The sequence below is a fragment of the Periplaneta americana genome, chromosome 8, assembly GCF_040183065.1.
Source record: "Periplaneta americana isolate PAMFEO1 chromosome 8, P.americana_PAMFEO1_priV1, whole genome shotgun sequence".
In the NCBI taxonomy this organism is placed as follows: domain Eukaryota; kingdom Metazoa; phylum Arthropoda; class Insecta; order Blattodea; family Blattidae; genus Periplaneta; species Periplaneta americana.
Window position 1 is genome coordinate 65,041,921 of NC_091124.1, and position 23,154 is coordinate 65,065,074.

Here is a 23,154-nt window from a genome sequence, read left to right on the forward strand (position 1 = left end):
AGTTGCTCAAGTATTGGAGGGTGTGTCTGTAGGTGAAATTGACGGTGTTTGTGTTTGTGACATTTTTGTCTTTAAATATGCACGTCTGATGTCCTGTGATGTGGAAAGATCGTTTTCACAGTATAAGTCGTTCATAGATAATCGGCATGCATTTGTGATGGAGAATTTGGAGATGACCTTTGTTGTTCACTGCAATTCTCGGCCAACTACTAGCACTTAAGTGTGGTTGGTGAGTACCTAGTAACATTTTTTTTTCCAAGCTAAGTATGTTTTTTGTCATATTTAAAAAATATATTCTTTAATTTTTAGCAAATATTTTCGTACTTTTTAGCACATAAAAAATAAATATATTTAAATTTTTAGCACATAAAAATCCGCTCCCTACTAATCACAGTGGTTAATGTAAGAAAACGCAATTTTTATAAATCTGTTGAAATAAAATTTAAAACGAGATGATTCGTAAGTGTAAATATTAGATAGGTATAATGTAGCAGTAAAAAACAAGACTAGAATGCCCTATGACACTTTATGTCACAGTGAAATAGATAGATCATTGAGGACCAGTCACACCACAGAACATGAACCACTTGAACTTCTACTTGTGGGGTCGTCTGAAATCATTAGTGTATGTCACTGGACAAAGCAGAAGTTCAATAGCCTTTAATGACAAATACCAAATTACTTCACAGCGGAAATGAGCTTAACACTGATCACTGCAGATATTTAAAGCTCATTCCATACATTCTTGTAAAAATCCTACACACATTCGATGCTTTATTTCAGGTTCTTAGTTTAAAATAATTATCTGTTACGTCACCGTGTCATCTGTCATTTCTCCAGATGTGTCTAAGCATGCATCGTAGGACCAATAGGACCAATCAGCAGTCGGGAAATGCAAGGATTATGCATTATGTTTATTAACATGCAGAGTCTTCTTGTATGAAATGAAGGTTAGTATCATTACTTATTCTTCTGTATACATATATACATATGTGTTCTGCCCACGGGCAGGTTTTTCGCTGCAAATCCAGCATTCTCCAATCTTTCCTATTTTCTGCCTTCCTCTTAGTCTCCACATATGATCCACATATCTTAATGTCATCTATCATCTGATATCCTCTTCTATCCCGAACTCTTCTTCCGTTCACCAGTCCTTCCAACACATCTTTCAGTAGGCAGTTTCTTCTCAGCCAGTGACTCAACCAATTTCTTTTTCTCTTTCTGATCAGTTTCAGCATCATTCTTTCTTCACTCACTCTTTCCAAAACAACTTCATTTCTTATTCTGTCTGTTCATTTCACATGCTCCATTCTTCTTCATATCCACACTTCAAATGCTTCTATTCGTTTCTCTTCGTTTCATCATGATGTCCTTGTTTCTGCTCCATACAATGCCACACTCCACACAAAGCACTTCACTAGTCTCTTCCTAGGTTCTTTTTTCAGAGGTCCATAGTAGATGCTCCTTTTTCTATTAAATCTTCCGTATAATATTTGTCTTATTGTTTGTCCTGACTGGAATTAATGAATTTTCGCATCTACAATGGTTATTTGTATTAAACTATATGCACAGAACAAGGTTTCATTCTAAGAATATGCCATTAGGTAAGTTCAGGATAACAGAGGGGGTCTGGAATTGAACAGGTTACATCAGCTCCTTGTCTATGTGGATGACGTGAATATGTTAGGAGAAAATTCACAAACAACTTGGGAAAATATGGAAATTCTACTTGAAGCAAGTAAAGGAATAGGTTTGAAAGTAAATCCCGAAAAGACAAAGTATATAATTATGTCTCATGACCGGAACATTGTATGAAATGAAAATATAAAAATTGGAAATTCATCCTTCGAAGAGGTGGAAAAATTCAAATATCTTGGAGCAACAGTAACAAATATAAATGATACTCGGGAGGAAATTAAACGCAGAATAAATATAGGAAATGCCTCTTATTATTCGGTTGAGAAGCTTTTGTCACTTAGTCTGCTGCCAAAAAATCTGAAAGTTAGAATTTATAAAACAGTTATATTACCAGTTGTTCTGTATGGTTGTGAAACTTGACTCTCTCTTTGAGAGAGGAACAGAGATTAACGGTGTCTGAGAATAAGATTCTTAGGAAAATATTTGAGTCTAAGAGGGATGAAGTTATGGGAGAATGGAGAAAGTTACACAACGCAGAACTGCACACATTGTATTCTTCACCTGACATAATTAGGAACATTAAATCCAGATGTTTGAGATGGGCAGGGCATGTAGCACATATGAGTGAATCCAGAAATGGATATAGATTGTTAGTTGGGAGGCCGGAGGGAAAACGACCTTTGGGGAGGTCGAGACGTAGATGGGAGAATAATATTAAAATGGATTTGAGGGAGTGAGATATGATGATAGAGACTGGATTAATCTTGCATAGGATAGGGACCGATGGTGGGCTTTTGTGAGGGCAGCAATGAACATCCAGGTTCCTTAAAAACCATAAGTAAGTAAGTACAGAACATGGTAACTGCTCTGATAATTTATCATTACTATCTCTGTAACATGGAATTTTCTCTCTCTATATATCACCAACACCACATTATTATTACTGTTATATTTGTTTGCACTTAGTTGACGATTTAATTACAATTTTAATAGTCATATAAAGGCCTTGTATTATTTCGATTAAATGTTGGGGAATTTCTCTTGGCAACACGTAATTTTTTGCAGTTAATAATGTCAAATACTTTTCTTTAATCAATGAAGGCTAAGTAAATTGAGATATTATTGTAAATAGAATAAACAGAGAATAAAAAGGGAGAAAAAATGAAGGTAAAAAGTAAGTAAAGTAGCATAAAAAAGAAAGGTTGAAAAATAAAGAGAAACATGGAAAATGTAACAAAAAATCAGAGAATGAAAAGAAACAAAAGGGAAATGTAAGGAAGACAAAGAAAATACACAACAAGTAAAATGAAGACAGGAAGAAAGGCAGGAATAACAAAAGCAACAAAGATTAAAATTAAAATTAAAATAAGCAGCAGAATAAAGCTGGAAATAGAAGCAAGATGAAGAACAGAAAAGAGGAACTGTAACTGAACTATTCTTACCAGAGAGATGTCTTCCTGAGGATGAATAATCTTACTAGACGCGCCTGTTGTATTTATAAGTGCCACTTTCTGGGGTGTGTCACTGCTTGAAGTTACTGGAGTTGAACTCTGGCTACCTGTCGAACTTGTCGAACTACATAAAAAAGAACAAACAATTGCTAAAAATTGATGTATAGTACAGGAACACCATATGCTTAAGTGGAATATGCTATCAAACAGAATACCATTTTGTTATTTTTCTATGTATAAATTTACAGTTCAAGTAAATTACATGTGCTTTTCCCTTATATAATTATGTCACATACAAATCGGAAAAATGAATATAATCAATATAAAACCTCAATCATTTTCCCAGTCTTTCCATTTTCTTTTATTGAGCAAGATTTTATTCCATCTTTTGAGAAATTTCCCACATCGAATGGTGGTTTAAGATCCTCATATCCTACAAATATGCATTCCCACCTCAAGTGGGGAGCCCAGACACCAGAGTCCGGCATGATTTTTAGATACTTTTTAGGGAGAAGAAGACACAAAATAATTCATAAAACTTTTTTTATATGGAAGAAGCATTCTGTTAAATCATTTATTATTAAAATAGCCATCATTCATCCATGTATTGGGTCCAGCGGCCCATTACAGTCTCTTGCCAACATTTTAACAGTCTGCCCAAGGATCTCTTGCCTATAGGATGACAAACATTCAGCATGGGATTCTAGATCGAAATAGTAAAATTATGCTTGCAATAAGTTTTAAGAAGTAGGCTAATATTGAAGAGTTATTTTCTTCTTTGTGGGGACAATTTAATAAAATTTCCTTAGCTTGTTGTCTTAGTAATGTATTTAAATTGACAGGTGGCACTAACTCCATAAAAGTTGTTTTCGAGAAAAATTATTTTTAAAGTTTAAATAGTTCCCCAAAATCCTTATTTGTGTACTTTTACTTCGTTATCCTCTTATAGTGTTATTGTTAATCTTTTTTAATAATATCCAAAATTCAATTTTAATTTAAGAATTTAAATGGGTTTAAATGTAAGAGGATGTGAAAAATTGGACTTAACGCACTTTACCCTCACATCCACCAATTATAGAATTTCAACATTCATTAAAATACTGGTGAGGGCCAAAGGCCCTGACAAATGTCTGCGAGGGAGTCCATAATTCCTATGGATAGCCTTGCTCGTCTGTTTGTGCAATAAATAGTCTTTTTCCAGCAATAAAATTTATGACTTGCTAATGATTTTGTACTTAATTCTGTCCACATCCAATTTTATTTTTTTTAATTTTTCAGTCAATTTAAAACAATCTTCACCGCATAACATGCTTTGAAGTTCAGAAAAAGCTACAAGAAATTTATTTCGTTAAATACAGGCAAAATATCCACCATGATGATTGGGTTCCTGGTGACAATATTTTATTATCCAAAGAATATGCTATTTCAAAGATGCAATAAATTTAACACTCTTCCTGGAACAGACATCAGAAGAGAAATATGGTGGAGGGTTTATATTATACTTTGCAGCAAACTTCCTGAATATATCCTTCAATGGCTTCAGGGCTGCTGCAAAGGAAAGCAGCATTGCCTAGTCAAGGAGTATTGTAGTATTGCTATCAAGGGATACAATTGGCACTTGGAGATAAATCCATTAGTTTGTTAGGTAAAAATAAATAAATAAATAAATAAATAAATAAATAAATAAATAAACAAACAAACAAACAAACAAACAAACAAAACATTATTTTAGCTCAAATCATTCCCTCTGTACAATTACTTTAAGGGGGGATGTACAGGTTTGAGCACTAAACAATTAGGGAAATTCATTTTTTTTCTCTCAGAAACTAATTACTCTTTCACCTTGCAATTTGACATGCTCAGTATTCACTGTTTCTGCATTTATACTCTATTTTCAGATTTACTAAAAGTTTCACATTATGAGTAATTATCATAACAAAAAAGTAGCTGTTTTTGTGCATTAATGTGCAGTTTTTATGATAATGTCCACAAATATGAATATTTCTGAGCCATTCTTCTATTTATTCTTGAATGTCAAATGAATATGAAGTACAATCTTTGAAACGTCTACAATAGAAGTATTTTTTTTTTAATTTCTTATGAGAAGTTAAATTTTTTTTTATGTAAAAAAATTTATTTTTAAATGAACTATAAATGTTACAGCAATAAATTGTAGTTGACCCTGTTCACAAGTATGAAAGACAGCTGCATGCAAAATTTTACTGCAGTATCTTAAAAACTTACCGAGTTATCACAAAAACGGTTTTGAAAAATAAAAGTTACAGGAAATGAGCATTAAATATACCTTATGTGTGGAGAGCTAAATAAGAGCATGCACGCATGTTTATGGTCATTTCTACCAAAATATTGTATGATATCGTAAAAGTTTCTTCACTGACATAAGATAAATGTCCAATCTTTATATAAAAAATAAATTGAAAAATGATTTTTTTTGACCCTCAAGCTTGTATATCCTCCCTTAAAGTCAGTGTTCGAGTGGCAACACATGGAAATGACTTCACTCTCCCTCTATGTCCCAGTCAATCTCCATCTCTCTCTCATACAGAATAGCAATACTACTATTTTACAATGATCTGCTATTAGTTCTCGCCATATGCAGGTGGTTTTCAATTTCTTATAGTGAGAGAATAATCTCTTCACTTGTGTCAAAAGAATAAACAGCTCCTCTAGTGAAAGATGATGTTGATCAAACATGATGTCAATGAGCGAAGGCACACTTCCAATGTTTATAATCTCAGCTCTTATTGTTTTCTCACGGACAAAGACTCTTCATTTCTGTTCCGAGGTGATCCTACTTTTATGAAAGTTATATGAAAACTCCGTAATATTTTCAGTCACTGACACTAGTAGTCCTTGACGAATATATCTCTTCTGATACTGCCCAGACCTTCTACAGAAAATGTCTACACCAGACATAACAATAAGGATAACATGAACTGTTGTGACCAATTAGAACAAATGTTCAGCCAATCAATAATAGCTGGTAGTCTGTTGAGAAATATACATATAAACCTCATAAACATGTTACAATCAGTTCTTGCGTCAAAAAATAAAGAGGAAAGTGGTGGCTGTCAATGACTATTTTTATACCAAAGTCACTTTGAGATTCGTGCACGCGAATTCCAAGCTCAGTATGTATTCATATGTATTCAAAATTTCGTGACAAAAATCAAGTAAAATAAACTTCAATGGTGCACAGATAACCTGCAAACTGGATAATCTGTGCATGGGTAATCGAAAGTTTGCTGTATTATGTTCAAATGTTTTTTCGACAATTTGCTTTAAAGTATATATTTAGTCAATTGTGGATTTTCCATTTCTGAAGCCAGCTTTATAGTTTTCAATAACTTTTCTGCATATGATAAAAGCCTAATATATAGGATTTGGGAGAATATGTAGTAACTTCTTAGAGGAACAAAATAAATTCTGTAAGTTAGGAGACTCTTTAGAAAACTCTTAATATCATCTGAGATTATTGCGCTATATACTAAGACTTACAGAATCACTGAGGTTTAAAAAACCAATAAATACATTCTTGCAACCCAGCAGAAATGTTTAATTTCTTAAGATAATTTGGTTATGCTTTTTTGTTGCCTATTAATGCAATGAATCTGGGATTCATTCCTGATAAGAGAAAAATTAACAATTTTTCGTTATACATTTTACAATGTAATGAGATGTCTAACATGTTAACAGACCTTACCTTAATACTAATTGTTTCACATAACCTGAGTAGGCTATTGCTGGCAAAATGTTCAAGGGCATCCCTTAAAAGTAAATACTTGGCCTTTTGTTTAAACTCAATTCTGAGAGCTCTGTGTACTATGATGATATAAAATGACACTAAAAAAGTAATGTTTTGCTGTTTGGAAGGCTATATCTCTTTGTTCAAAGACAATACTAATTTTTGCATTTTAATATTTGATGAAAAAAAATTTGTAAGCTAATGAGTTCAAATAAACTTCTTAAATTTTGCATATACCTAGAGCTATCAGAAGACTTGCAAAAAAAAATTTACAAAAATAATTCATTTAATGATGGAAGAGTATTTTTTGGGAGGGGGGGAAATTGCATATTAACGAAGTAAATATTCTGATTGTCAAAAATTTGTCATTGTTTGCACCATGTACCTAGGGACATGAAGCAAAACACTGATTTTTATTATTATTCTAACAAATTTTTATTGAAATAGAAAAATTAAGGATTGTCTTAGAACTAAAAGGGATAGAACTTACAAATTGCAGTAAAAAGTTCTTTCTTCAGTGTATTTATGTATGACCAGTTAAGCCAGCAGCATATTGCATCGGATATTCTGTCTCAGACAGAACGTTTTTGTCTCTGACTGTTCAATGTGACAGTGATTGTTAAAGCCCGGATTTCTAAGCACAATCAAACAGTAAAATAAGCAAGCAAATAAGCACGAAAAATGGTGAAAATAAGCACCAAAATAAGCAAAAACGAATACACGGAAATATTATGATCAATTATTTGTTTTGTAGAACTATTATTATTATTATTATTATTATTATTATTACCTTATTGAATTACTATTAGTGAAAAATGTATCACTAGAACTCGATTGTTCACCCACATTGCTTTTAATCAGTTGCTGGTTTAACTTAGATTATGTCGCATTGTATTAATATGCCGCACAATGTTATATTTTTTCTTTGCAGAAACATTCTTTTCACACACCAAACAAAATAAGACACTGCCGTCCTCACTGAAAATTTTACTTCCAAACTCATTCACGCATCTGCGTAAGAAAGCTGACTAAGAGGTTCTTGTGGGTGGCATTCTGTAACTACAACAGCGAGCAATCACACACATCTTATTGAACCAACGTGTGTTGCACAATTTGCACACTACAGCTTGGAACTCAGGGATTCACCATCCATGCACATGACATCATTCTGATAACGCGATAAGTGCGATAACCGATTGACCTGCCTAGTTGCAGAAACTTGGCGGGGAATCCCAAGGTTCTCTCCTAATTAGAACTACGCAGTATTATTTCACTACTTCCTGTGTCATACCCTAGCATTGATTTCTTACGCATTCGACTGAAGTTAATTTTTTTATTAACCAATAAAAAAAAAGGGAATCAGTGCTAAATGACGGCTAGGAGTGAAATATGCACTTTTAAAATTACAGTTTTGGGTAAAATATGCTGTTTTAATTAAAAGTCGTAAAATAAGTAAGCAAAAAAGTTTTACTGCAAAATAAGCATTTATAAGCTCCAACAAACATAGTTAAAACTGCTTATCTAAGTGTGTCTTACGAAGTATAACCTTTTTGCTTACCTTTAAAAGTGTGGAAAAGAATAGTAGTTCTCATATTTACATATCCTATTATTATTTAAAGCTTCAAACTCATGCACTGAAAATATATCACACTCATTTACAGAGTAAAAGACATTCGCACTTAAGGAAGGAAATACACTCATAATATTACTAGAAATATCTTCAAATGAAATTCTGTAATTAGTAATTAAAACTTAATGAAATGTACCTTAGTCCCAATGTATAAAAAAAATCACCATCATCATTGCCTTCACAGATTAGACCCTGAGGCCCATTCCAGTTTTGAAGGGGTCGGTCCAGCACTTTACTGGACATCCAATTTCTCTTTTTTCTGATGGTTTATAATTAAGCAGTTTGTGTGCCAGTCAGGGTTGAATATTTCATGTGGACAAAGAGCGAACCTGAACGATAGCTATTACGTATATAAGCTTCCCTAAAATATTATCAAGAAAAATAATCTCATGTTTCTGTAAAGGTTACAATTACATTTTATTGAAGAAAAACGTTTTACTCACCTATATGCAGGAAATGTTGGTTTGACAGGTCCTATGGGTGCACTAGCAGTTGAGGTTATTGGTTTGAAGTCAGCACCAACTGGAGTAGATGCTGCTGTCGTGGCAGCCTGGAAAATGGTATGCAACATTAATGGATGTGTCTGAGAAAAACAATAAGAATAGAGAATCTAGATTTGAATTAATAATTTGTTTATAATCATTTCTCTTTCATTTCTTTCTCTGATAGAGAGACAAGAAATAGCACACAGTACATAGAACATGGAGAAAGGAAAAGAGAGGTTTGTGTTCATAATAAAAATATATATAATAATTTTATTATAATCAAAGAAGAAAAAAATTTATAAGAGAAAAGCTAAATGTAAGTGAAGTACTAACCGTCGCAGCACTTGGGAACAATGGTTTATTCTGCTGGGGTTGGTTGCTTCCAGGATTCATGCCCATGTTCATTTGTGGAGGGCCACCCATGTTACCCATAGGTCCCATCATTGGCATGCTGCAAAAAATTGTTTTACAATAAACATTTGTCCATAAATGTCTAGAAATTACAAGTTTCGAATTTTACTGACTGGAAATTCAAATTATATCTAAATTACGATTTTATGTTAAAATGTAGACGTTTCTATTTATCATACTACAAAGCACAATTAAGCAAATTTTAAAATGACTAGACCATACGAAAAGGTTTTAGTTTGAAAAAACTTGTAAAAATATTCTCTTACCCTGGTCCCATAAATGGTGGGCCCATAGGAGGTCCCATAGGGCCCATCATAGGATGCCCCATAGGTGGTCCAAATTGACTCATGGGAGCCATTGGATGTGGATGCATTGGGCCTTGTGGAGGCATCATTCCCTGCATCATGCCTCCAGGTCCTGGCAAAGGACCTGGGCCATTACCAAGCAAGCCTTCTGGCTTCGTTTTCTTTGGTGCAGGTTCATCTTCACCACTGCTAGGAGATCCTGGCCTACCACCTGTATCAAAGAGAGAGATGATCGGAAGTGGAACAATAACAGTACGTCATTATTATTATTATTGAAGATATTTCATTATGTAGTGGCAGCTCTCCTGTGTTAGGGTGACCAGACGTCCTCTTTTGTCCGGACATGTTCTCCTTTTCAGGCCTTTGTCTGGGATCCGGACAGATTTAAAAAAAATCAAGAAATGTCCTCCTTTTCGTAACTTGTATGCCTGATATTTTGAATTTACTTAATTTGACGCCTTTTTCAAGTAATTTGCCTGTAGGTGGCAGCAGCATCAACAGAATATACTCTTTGCTCCTCCTTGTTATGGTCGTTCCTCAGAGGTAGCTACTAAATCGAGAAATCAAGGTGCGAATGTAAATCTAATGAGGTATTTTTTGTCCTTAATAACTATAGTTTCCTTGACTTCATACATAGCTACATAACTGTAAAATCATTACTATTAAGTTTTTTCATAATTAGTTTGTAATAAAATAGATACTAGCATACTTTTAAGTATGATATAGGCCTTAAGGCTCATAACACACTATACCGAGAACTATATACTATACAAGGACTTTGGGTTTGATATGCGCTGATAGAAATAAAGTTACATAAATCTGAACATCTGACTTTCTATGAATTGTTCAATTACATTCAGGTAATATAAATTTTATAGGCTACAATTAAGTTAGGTTACCTGTGGGAGCAGGAAACATAGATGGTGCGGTAGCTATGTTAAAAAAAAATGCTAGTCGATCAATGTCAGCTATGCCTTATTTAGAGCGTTACTCCATGCTAAAGCAAAGCATTTTCTGACAAATGCATTATATATTTCTTGCTCTAAAGTATTAATGGCTTAAATCTGTACTGTAAGTATTTTGTAATAAAATAAATATTGATGTAATTTAAAGTATAATATAGGCCTAAGCTTAAATCTAAGTACACATTTTCTGTCCTCTTTCTTCGAACAATGTCCTCCTTCTTTTTGAAGCTTTGTGTCCTCTTTTTAATTGATAAGAATCTGGAAACCCTATCCTGTGTCTTTTTTGCTCTGAGGTGTTCGTTTTTTCTCAGAATAAGTTGAGATAAGAGGTAAGGTCTATGCATGGTGTATAATCGTGTGGCCCACCTGTTTGTATCATCCCACAATATTGAGAAATAATAAAAAAAAAAGAGTATTTTATGTGTAAACAGGATTTTTATTACACTCTGCTTGTACCAGGCTAGTTTTGCTTGAAATACATGGTAAAGAATAGTTTTATCAACAAATAATTGACAATCTGTTAGTATTTTTATTTCTTGGTTCATGTATAGATTATTTTGAAAGGTCAGTATCTTCTGCAGAAACAGAGATGATATACAGTGCAATTAATTCCTTGATGCTTTGCTGTCAACATGTCCCACACAGTAGGCAGATATAGGCATATTCCCAAGAAAGTCATCTGCAAAAGTTCAACTATTACAGTATCAGTGTTACATGTGATTCGTAATCGATCTTGAGAGATCACAAAGTTGTGCTTTTGTTCAAGTATATGTGTCCAGAGGTCACTACACTACAAGGATAAAAAAATTCGGACAATAGATCATAACACCACTCTTCACTTCCATTCAAGTTATTCAAGATGACCAATTATAATATGTATTGTCAATGATTTGATGACAAACCTTCAGCTCAAACACCGAAATTCCATTTTCAAATTTTACTACTGACGTGATGCCATAGAATACAAACTTAAATAAAAAAAAATTCTTTCACAGATGTTATACATATTTTACAATAGTGAAGTAATGATATTCTCTGCATCATAATTCACAGTTAATTCCCGTATGATTCGTATGCAGCTGCATTTAGATTGACAACAGGCCATGACTGTTTGGCCAAACACCTGCATAGAATTGGATCCGGAACACCTCAGAATCTGTGCTTCAGTGAATGACTATGACAATATCTTTGAAAAATATTGGAGTGTAAGAAGTCAAATAACTTTATTGTCAAATGGCTGGCATTAGAAAACAACAACAATCGTTAAGTAGTCTTACTCATGGTTGGTGTCCACAGTATAGTCAAAAAAGTACTTCAACGAGAAAGTAATTTCGAGATTTTCATGAGAATTTACGTTTTTAGCACCTTTGATGCTAAAGAAAGATTTCTGCATGCTATCTGTGAACAACCTTTTCTTAAGAATTCAGTTATAACAACAACTTTCAGGTTTTCAAATGAAAACTAAGTGGTAGATTACCTTACAGTAGTTGACTAGTTTCAACTTCGTGTCAGTCATCAGAGTTCTGAAGATGACTGACGAGGTTGAAACAAGTCAACTAAGGTAAAAGACACTATTTTTTTTAAATTAAAATGTTAAAAACGTTTAAAAAATTTAACATGTCTAATTATGTAAGAAAATTAGATTTTTTTTTTTTTTTTTTTTTATGTGTTAAAGTTAACAACAAAGAAGCAATGCATATAACCTCTCTTGTTAACTACTGAACAAATTTCCTTCAAATTCAGTATCTATAAGAATATTAAAAATGTTGCATATGACACAATAATTTTTTCAAAAAGAAAAAAAAAAATAATAATGAAACTAACACAGAATTTTCCTTTAATTTAAAACACTATAGACAATTTTCTTCAAGAATTTTCTCACATGTAAGTTCCATATCCTCCAAAGTTTCAGTTTCACTTTTATGCAATTAAATATTACACATGCAATGTTTGAAATTTGATTTTACATCCTAATAAATGCTGGAATATTAAAAAGAGAGAGAGAGAGAGAAATAACTGGTATTTGTAAATTTCATCTTCAATACAATAAAGCTTACAAGTTTTCTACCAAATAGCACCTGAAGTGCATCTTTGATTAATGAAATATAAATTTGTCTACAACGTACATCATTAAGCAATCTCCCATATATTGCAATACTTCACATGAACAAGGAGAGAGATAAATATAACATTATTTCAATTAATTGTAAGTGTGAAAACATATATTCCTGAATGTATAAACTTAACTTCAGAGACACATGCCTACAGATGTCTATATTACTTATGGAGTAGTTTTTTTCTATCTATAAGCTGTATTTTTTATACCTTGCATTTGTTTTCCTTGTTTCTGGCGTTCATGTTCTTTGATATCTTCTGGTGGAATTCCCTCCATCCCATAAATTTCAATCTCGATATTAGATCGATTTGGTAATGAATTGGGTACTTTGTCAATTGTTTCCTTGTGCACCTGTAAAAATTTGTTATATTAACTTAGTAGCTTAAAAGCAGAATGGTGTACAAAATTAAGAAAAAATGGTATTTTAAAGAGGAAAAGAGGAAGAAAAGGGAGGATAAAAAGAGGGAAGAGAGAGGAAGAGAAACATCAATGCAATTTCATGATATATTCAAAGGGATGGAGAAAGACAAACTATTAATTAGACGAAAGTACTATGTAATGAATCTACTTTAAATATTCGTTCTTGTAAATTATGATTATACAATTTGTGTCTATCTCCACTAGAAAAAAACTATGAAGATTAAAACCCAACTTACAAGAACATAGGTCTAAACCTGGGAAGTGATTAGTATGTACCCAAAAAAAAAAAAAAAAAAAATCGAGAAAGGATTTAGTAAGTGTTGGATATATTTTCCATTAAAATTCTATACAAATGGATTGAACCTATTATGGACAAAGAGTTTTAATTTGAGATAATTAGAAATAAAATCTTTACCATTCAATGAATTGTTCTAACATTTCTAACAATATATTGCTCTTGACCATATTTTATTATGAGATTGTGTGTGTGTGTCCAATGCCCACCCACTTCACTTGCGTGATTATTATGAGATCGTATAGTTGCAAAAAAAAAAAAAAAAAAACATTAAAGAAAGCCTATTACATTATAAAATGAGAAAATACGTGGCAGAAAACAATCCAAGCCTAAGTCAAGTTTACTGAAAATAAAAACAGACATGCTAAAAGATGTAGAAATGAACAGCTAAATCTTATAAGGCTGGTGCAACATGCATAAAATGGATCAGAAGGGAGTTGGCTGCAAAGAGTGAAAGAAGAGTTTAGAATTTTCACTCCACTAATTCATGAGGTCATATGGTAAGTACTGGCTGTGCCCCTTATTACAGTAAAATTCCTCGTAACCGGCACCCAAATAACCGACAATACCAAAAGGGCAGTTTTGGCTGAGCAAAAGAAGTTTAAATCTGCCACAGTCTGGGCTGTCAGTATTGCCACATTAGGAAGTTTGCACGAACTTTAAGTTTCAGTGAATATTCGAACCTGAAATTAATATATTATTTGTATTTTTGAGTTTTAATAAGGAAAATCTACGCAGTTTTTATGTTTATTCAGTTATGAGCAAATGATAGAGAAATAAGCTTCATATGGCTGTAGTTTCAACATTTGGCACCATGAAATACGAACTTTTTTTGCATATACCGGTATTGATTCAATTATCTGGCAAAACCTCATATCCGAAACCAGCCTGGTCCCTTTGATGCCGGTTAAGAGGGATTCTACAGTATTTCCCATTTTTCTCTCTCTGCATTTAAAGACTTTTTCGGCCTCGCAAAAGTATAAACATCTTTCCTAATTGCCCCTCCTAGAAAGGTTCGTGTAAGTCAGGTTAAATTACTGGTATTAGTGTAGTTTTTAAACTCCGCTTTTACAGTTTAAAATGGTTATGCAAACTGAAAGTTCGCATTAGAAAGGTTAAAACTGACGGTAATATATTAAAAGCAAAAAGTTGTATATCAAAATTATATTACAGTAGGCCTAAATAAAATAAAATGGGAGTTACAAATTACATGTGAAACTGACTAACTCAAAAGAATATCACATGGAAAAAAATGAAAACTTTTCACGACCATCAAAAAATGAAAAAGTGAACATAAAGAAGCATGCCAGATAAACTTTCGATTGTACAATAATGGGAATTTTCTAAATCTGATGGAATGACAGTGTAAGGTGAGGGAAGTAGCATACAAATGTAGAGGCATGTCAAATGTTGCAAAGCAGCCAACCAATTGTAAATACATAGTCCATGTTGCCAACCACTGCAGGAATATCAAACATATCTGTGCTGTATCTGTAGAAGTACATACAAGTAAAGTATTATTTCCAAAATTTCACTTTATGTTCCTTTGTAAGATTATTTGCTTGATCTAATAGCGATTTTTCTGTTCTGTACAGTGAAGAGAATAAGCTGTCATTTTAATCTTTGCACTCTAAAAATTAATGGATCGGTTTGTCACCATAATTGATTTTGCACACTTGTGTGCTTGTTCAATGAAGATTTGCTGAGAACGAAATGTGATGCCTCCTATCGTCTTGTAATGATTCAGGAACACATATAACCAGAGCTTTGTTGCTGTTGATGGTTTAAAATAACGAGAATACTGCAAGCGCAATTCCTGTTCATTAATCTTTAACAGCCAAGCATTCATTATAGTGGACAGTTAGTATTATAGTCGTGGCATGATATAATATGTTACAAATTGTGTATTATTTATAAATTAGATTAATACTCATTAATTTTAAGTAACATAATGACATCACACTTAGTTAAAATGATTTTAATTTTTTTTTCTTAAAAAGGAGCAAAATCATTTCAACTGCAATCAAGTGAAACCCTGTCAGCTTCCATGCATACCATTACACTGATTGTTTTACATGGGCCCTCCCCATCCTTTACCACAGGCTCAATTGACTGCAGTGGCCAGGACACGAACTTGCAATCTTTGGCACGATATGCTGGCCGGACACATCTTGTGCGCCTTAAACTGGTAGGCTAACGAACCCAACACAAATTTACGTGATTATGCAGGTATATAAACTCCGCGTTAAGAGTTAGAAATTTGCATGCAATTGTGGTGTAAGTCTTCTGGTGTTTAATGGTTAAGCACTCTTGAACACACACATCGTCACACACCTTCACTGCAACTGAGTGTTCTTTGTGGGACCATCATATCGGCAATGTAAACAAGTGCACAAAACCGGAGCTGCTCACTTTTCACATATGTCAGTTATGCATTAATTCAATTGTCTTACAGAATTCTGAAACTAAAGGAGTGAAGAATAAAAACTCTCATCCATTCTCTTACCTATCTTTTCCTCCTTTCTTCTCACTTGTTACTACTTCCTATTTCCTTCATTACACTTTTATATCAACAAATATGTATTTTAACTTTATTGGAATCACAGGGAATCGATCCAGAAACCTTTGATTAACAGTCCCTCATCTTAACCATTAGACCACAACATTGTTGAAAATACGAGCTTAAAATTCGTTATAAAAATATTTTCGTTACCTAATGTATTTCAGCAATCAATACAAATTAATTGACGCATGTAATACAGAAATAATTTAAATTTTACGAACGAAATTGTGTTATTACTTCAAAACATCACACTGACATTTCAACGGTACAGGTGAAGACAGTGAATACGATATAAGGTGAGTACTAAAACGACATAATATTATGTATATACTGTATGTGTATATTAATACTTACTCTATCTGCAAAGATGATATCAATTTCATATACAATAATATGGGGAGATTAACCATTAAATTTTATATACGATAAGCCTCAAATAACCCCCCATTACACTTTGTGTATTAATACTTGCTCCACTACCTATGAATGAGGTTCTGTCTGACATGTACATCTATTTATCAGGCAGTACATCTCACTTGACAATATGTGTCAGAGAAAGAACAATTGTTTGTATACACCTGAAGCCTGATTAGTGTAATATGTTACCAGTCAGTGATGTATGCAATGGAGGGGAAAAGGACTGGTCACCCTACCCCATTATCTCCTGGCTTAGTTGCCTCACGAGTGATGCCCTATTGGTGTCACTTGTGAGGTTCAAATCTGTCTTCGGACAGTTGCCAAGTTCCCCATTATATTTTCGCCATACCCTGCCTATATTATGCCTAAACCATCAAAAACCAACGTGATACACAAAAAACGTAAATACGACTATCAGTGTTGACAGTAATGTCCGTGAGATGTAAGAATAGTCCAAAAGTGACATATGTGAAAAGTAGACAGCTTCTGCAGAATTACCATAGGCTACGCCTAGTCCAGTATCGTGCACTTAAGCCCAGAAAGGTGACATATTTAGATTTAAGTATTTTTTTATCCATAATCATCTTCCCTTCTCTAATTTTTCACTGTCAGAGTAACAAAATCTACATCGACATAAGGCATAGTCCTCCTATCCCTTCAATACAATCCTGTGCTTGGTGCTGCAGCACTTTCGAATTATAACAATGCTATCTTTATTATAGAGAGATCTACCATCTAGTATTGACCTCGTAATAAAATGAAGTTGGCATAATATGAAATTTTACTTGGTTGTTAAAAATTGGATGGCTGTGAAAAAATTGTGTTTCAAAGATTTTATAATGATATTCATGAATATGTTCTCTTAGAACATAGTATAATAATAATAATAATAATAATAATAATAATAATAATAATAATAATAATAATAATATGTAAATTGTAAACAATTTTAATAATGACCTCTACCCTTGACAAAATTCTGCATATGCCACTGGAAAGATTGGTCATTGCGAATATGTCATGGAAGGGAACTGCATTATCACATTGATTGGGATGAGATGACAATAAAGGAGGTGCAAGTGACGACATATCCCAACAAAAACAAAGGTGCAAACTTTCTGTTCAATTTCACTTACAAGCACGTAGAGCACAGCATTCAATGAAACAAAATGGATGTTCATATTTGTGGCATCAGGACTAATGTTAGGCCATTTATTCTGTAGTGCAACATAGTTTAGCATTATATTGTGTTTTAAGTTAGTGTAGGCTAGTTTAGTGAAAATATTCGAGGTGTTAGGCTGTTGGCTGCACTAAATAAATTTTCTGAAACATTATGTTGGCTGCATTGCATCATACAATATTGCTACCATCACCACATGCGTAGTAAGTAGGCCTGCATTATGAAATTATTGTATTTGTAAAATTCACAGAGCATAGGAGGAATTTTAATTTGGTTTCCAATGGTTTGTTAACTTTACATTGTTGGTAGGCCTAGTTACTTTGTTTTTTAATAGTTTAGAAAACTAAATCATTGTCATACGTTGGAAAAAAAGAGCCAGCATGCCAATATACTTACTTGCATACAATGGATTGATAAACCAGGACCAGTATATAACTTCTTATGACATATATGGCATTTAAAATGCTTTGCTTTCTGATGTTGAATTAAAATCTTTTCATCATCAAACTCACGGTTGCAATACCTTATGTTTGTTAAGGAAACTGTATTTTTTAAACAAACTAGGGCACAGGAAGCTCAGGTGATTTTGGAAGTGAAAATCGTATTTTTGGTCTAGGAGAAATACTCATCTTTTACGAAAATACTGCTGTCGCTCAATGAAGTATAGTGACTTAAATTACCTATTAAATTTCACCTAAAAAAAAAAAAAAAAACTGTAATTCTTTACTATAATGTTACCACGTTAAGATAGAAATTTACATCCTTGGGTTGTAGTCAAGTCATATACAGGGTGTAACAACTTTAATGTTTAGAATTTCTGGAACATGTTCCCTGACACGTTCTACGTTGATTAAACCTAACATACCTATATCTGAAATTGAGAGGTTACAGAGATAACAGAGCTCGAAAAAATAGAACTTCTTGCAGCTCCAAGCATTATACCGTTTATACAAGGCCTATTTTATGGCATTACTAAGTAGAGATACATAAGAAACATTTGAAAAGCAGTGAATGAAGGAAATTTTACTTTTAAGAGAAATTAAATTAAAATTGTTTAGGTTGCTAAGGAAACGAAACAGAAACCAGTTTAAAATAACAGTTGTGAGAAAAATAAACCATATTGTGACTAGTCTTTTTATTGAGATTTGACCATTAAAACATGCCTTTTGTGTACACACATCAGGAATATGCCGACATAGTTTATGTGTATGGACTGTGTGATGGCAATGCAACAGCAGCTGTTTTGGCATATCAAGCACGGTTCCCAAATCGTAGGATTCCTAGTGCACAGGTATTTTCACGTGCCTATTGGCAAATTTCAAGAAGTACAGTGTTTGGAATCTTAAGGACATTTTTTTTCAACTTTGCACTGCTTCTTTCATACTCGCAAGTAGTTGATATTAAAATGTAATATGGTAAAAATAAAAATAATGACATAGACATGTCACTTTCGGAAATTGGTGTTACTTCTTTCAGTATTCAGCGATAAAATTAAACTCAAAAATTTAACTTCGGGTACAAATACTCCAAACCTATAGAACTTTGGATATAGGTATGTTAGGTTTAATCAACGTAGAACGTGTCAGGGAACATGTTCCAGAAATTCTAAACATTAAAGTTGTTACACCCTGTATAATGCATACAAAAAAAAAAATTAGTGTTGATGCCAATTTCACACCGAAAATAAAGATCGAAAGTTGCTGTGAAAGTGCTGGCCCGTGGTATAATTCGAGCAAGATGTAAGGGATAGGCATCGGGGAGGGAAAGCACATACATGTCATTTCTGTGCGTTTCCTTACTGATTCACAGAGAAAAAGAGAATTTTCATAAGGTCGAATCGATGACAGGTTAGATTAATTTTTTACAGGCATATTATATGGATAGGTTCTGATAAGCTAAGATATAGAAATTAAATTATTGTATGTCTGCCATCTAAGATAGCTTATCAAATGAAAAGTAAAATTTATTCACTAAATTAGCATGCTTTGCTTAATTTATTTAAATTCATCAACAATTATAAGTCTCCATAATCTGTTCCTTCCAAACCTCATCCATCGATCATTTCACTCAACCCCTCCCACTTGATGTAACATCTTCGTATGCACATTGTAAGCATGCTTGTGTTCATCAGTCCAGCCGCTTCACTCAACGACATAACTAAGCAGCTTCCAACATAATACATAAGTACCACACATACTAATTTTTTTTTTGAAATAGCATTAAATACCGGTTATAGTTAAACACAATAGTAATTCTTCTTTCTTTGATTCTTTTCGTTTGAATATTTACGCAGCTTCCAACATAACACTTAAGTTCCATAGGCCTACATACTAATTTTTTTTTTTAATAGCATTAATTACCGGTTATGGTTTAACACAATAGTAATTCCTTTTGTTTGATTCTTTTCGTTTGAATATTTGCAGTTGCATATGGCCTGGTTGATTTACACAACTTGCAACGATCTTCCTTATGGAAGAATATGTTACTAACTTTAGTTACAAGAATCAACAAATGTGCCATGAAAATAAACAGCTAAAAACAATACCATTTGTGATACAACACATTAATGGAAGCTAATTTTCTTCATTGTTTTATTCTTACATTTTACATAATTTATTAATTAGCCGAAATTATTTTATATATTTCAACTATTTTATATGTTAACTAATTTTAACTTTGACATTGTTTGTACTCTAATCTTGTAAAGTATTTATATATTGTAACATTTCATACCTAAATGATCTGAAGATGGCAAAACATTGCCGAAAACACTCATCTGTGTAACACTGTATACAAATTATGCTAATTTAGTAAATAAATTTCACTTAGCATTTGATAAGCTATCTTAAGGTATGGTCACACGTCGCTACTTTTGCAGCGATGCAGTACAAAAAACTGCGCAACTCTTGTACTGCGACGTGTGAACAACGGTGCAACCCGAAAAGTAGCAGCTGCCGAACCTGCTGCTCGCTACTTTTCCATGCTGCACGCAGCTTAAAAGTAGCGACGTGTGAACAGGGTTTTCAGGGTTGCAGCCGCAGCATTTTTGATATCGGTTTTGTTGAAACTTTTGCTGCGGTTGCGACCAGTGTTGCCATCCAAATGTGCCAATGATACTTTTGTTTGGATGTATTTTAATGTTAGATGTGATGAAAATCAATTATTTGTAACAGTTATTAAATGCACAATACAGTCTGAGCATATTTGCTGACGATATAATTCATTTTTTTAATTTTCTGTAGCGTAGTTTCAAACAGGAGGGTTGCCAACATTGATTACGTGAATATGCTGTTAGTTATCATTTAAGTATATAGGCGTTTTTAAAAGCTTTATAGTAAAAATAATGCCAATTTCTGAATACCAGTTAGGACAAAAAAGCAAATAATAGATAAGTAAGCTTTCGCATGAGTTTATTAATAATGCGAACATAACCACAAAATGTATATTGAGAAGTCAACACGGAGATGGAAACCTGCAGCATGACTGCGGCTGCAAAAGTACAGTCTGTGTGTGAACAGACTCTCAACCTCCAGTTGCAACTTTTGCTGCACTCGGGTTGCACAGCACGAAAAGTAGCGTGCAGCGCGCTACTTTTGGCTTACGTGTGAACACGACACGCAACTTTTGCAGCTGCAGTACAAAAGTTGCGTAGCAAAAGTAGCGACGTGTGACCGTACCTTTAGATGGCAAACATATAATAATTTAATTTCTAAGTTAGATTAGTTTAGGCTTTTAATATGCCTTTGAAGAAAGGGCACATTCTTAGCCAATTGTGAGTATATGGAAGACATACTAAAAGCCTAAATTAACCTAACCTAACCTGTCACTGATTCGACCAAAGTGAGTTTTCGTAAGGTTAAATCAGTGTCAGGTTGGGTTAGCTTAGTTTAGGCTTTCGGTATGCCTTGGAAGAAAGGCCACATTCTTAGACAATGAGTATATGCAAAGCATAGAAAAAGCCTGAACTAACCTAACCTGTCACTGATACGACCTTACGAAAACTCGCTTTTTCTCTGTGATCAGTAAGGAAACGCACGGAAATGGATGTATGTGCTGCACTTCACTGCCACTACTCCTTCCATCTCGAAGGAGTGAACACTCCTACCCGCATCTCTCCATTGGCACCCTTTTTCACAGCAACTTTCGACCTTTATTTTGGGTGTGAAATTTGCATCGGCACTCAATTTTTTTTACGATAGGCTATCTATGACTTATCTAGGACCCAAGAATGTACGATTTTCACTTCCAAAATTACCTGAAATGCCCGTGCGCTAGTTTCGCCCTGGAAGAATACTTACAGTACTATTGACATATATCAATACATATAAATTAGGCCTAAGATGTTCACACTAAAAGTCTGTAAAGTTTTTCATGTTTAAATTTAATTGAAAATACAGTTTAAAGAAATGCCAGAGGAGGAGGTGAATCATGAACTGCACTGCCATTACGATAGAATCATAATAATGTACGTGTGGGTAGACTATTAACCTTTTTAATAGAAAAAAAGATTCAAGGATAAGTAGGCTTATTGATAACGCCACAAAAACAAATTTCGTAATACGGCCAGAATATGAGGTGTAGCTACTAGATTACGAATATTACTTAAAATTCTTTATTTGTTACTTCTGAAATCATGACCTCGTCAGGATTCAATACTGAAATAAATTACAGACCCATACTTTAAAATAGTTTTAGTATTCATATTACTTATAAAGATGCTGCCATAGTATGGAACACACTAAGTGCGATCGCAAACTATTCCAGTGGATAGTTTTATGAATATAATAGTGAAAAAAACATGTATTAACGAAACGCAAACAAATTTGCCAAATTTGCCTTCGATGGACATGACATTCTACAGTTTTTTAAAGGATACCAACACCATGGCTTCGACTGCTTCTTCTTCTTCCGACCCATTTTATAAACACGATAACACTAAGAAAACTAGGTCACTATTAATATTATAGAAAACTATAAATCTTCTAAACTAGTCTCTTCGAAATACAAATAATGGCGTCCAACTTTCATACACACAGTATATAGCGCACATAGCAGGACATCGTGCAACTTCACAGATCACTGCCTCCTAAATACTCGAAAATTAGGTCCAGTTGGGAAAAGAAAGACTGCTGACCTTCGAAAATTAACTTATAAATATGAAAGCAAATTCCTTAAAAGATACTGAACAAAAGTACTATGAAGTCAGTCTCAAAAACTGGGACAATAGGGCATGAAGTTGCAACATATTACACCATACCTTTCTGGATATATCGAATATGAACAAGTAATCTTCATACACGCAAAAAAAAATACACCAAAGAGTATAATTTCTTGCTAAAGATACGTTCACAAATTATGATCAAACACATTTATAAACCACCGGTTAAGGCGCTTGCCTGCCGGTCTGAAGTTGCGCTCGGGCGCGGGTTCGATCCCCGCTTGGGCTGATTACCTGGTTGGGTTTTTTCCGAGGTTTTCCCTAACCGTAAGGTGAATGCTAGGTAATCTATGG

General features: G+C 33.6%; 1 protein-coding gene across 12 annotated transcripts in view; it reads right to left on the reverse strand.

Moving 5' to 3' along the window:
- The window catches only part of BuGZ (Bub3 interacting GLEBS and Zinc finger domain protein), a 110,079-nt gene extending 87,054 nt beyond the window's left edge, over positions 1-23,025 (reverse strand). For 10 of the 12 annotated variants that reach the window (XR_011333432.1, XR_011333429.1, XR_011333433.1 and 7 more), the window contains exons 1-8: positions 22,519-22,893; positions 18,039-18,165; positions 12,977-13,118; positions 9,648-9,897; positions 9,304-9,421; positions 8,929-9,035; positions 8,622-8,744; positions 3,081-3,213 (exon numbers count right to left, since the gene is read on the reverse strand). Coding sequence is in view for 6 of the 12 variants with exons in the window: in XM_069833007.1 (XP_069689108.1) it covers positions 3,081-3,213; positions 8,622-8,744; positions 8,929-9,035; positions 9,304-9,421; positions 9,648-9,897; positions 12,977-13,118; positions 18,039-18,165; positions 22,519-22,559 (1,041 nt within the window). In the remaining 6 variants the exon portion in view is untranslated. Of the gene's footprint in view, positions 1-3,080; positions 3,214-8,621; positions 8,745-8,928; positions 9,036-9,303; positions 9,422-9,647; positions 9,898-12,976; positions 13,119-18,038; positions 18,166-22,518 lie in introns of all 12 variants that reach the window. The other 2 variants (XM_069833011.1, XM_069833009.1) reach the window with 2 other exon arrangements.
- Positions 23,026-23,154: the final 129 nt, after the last annotated feature.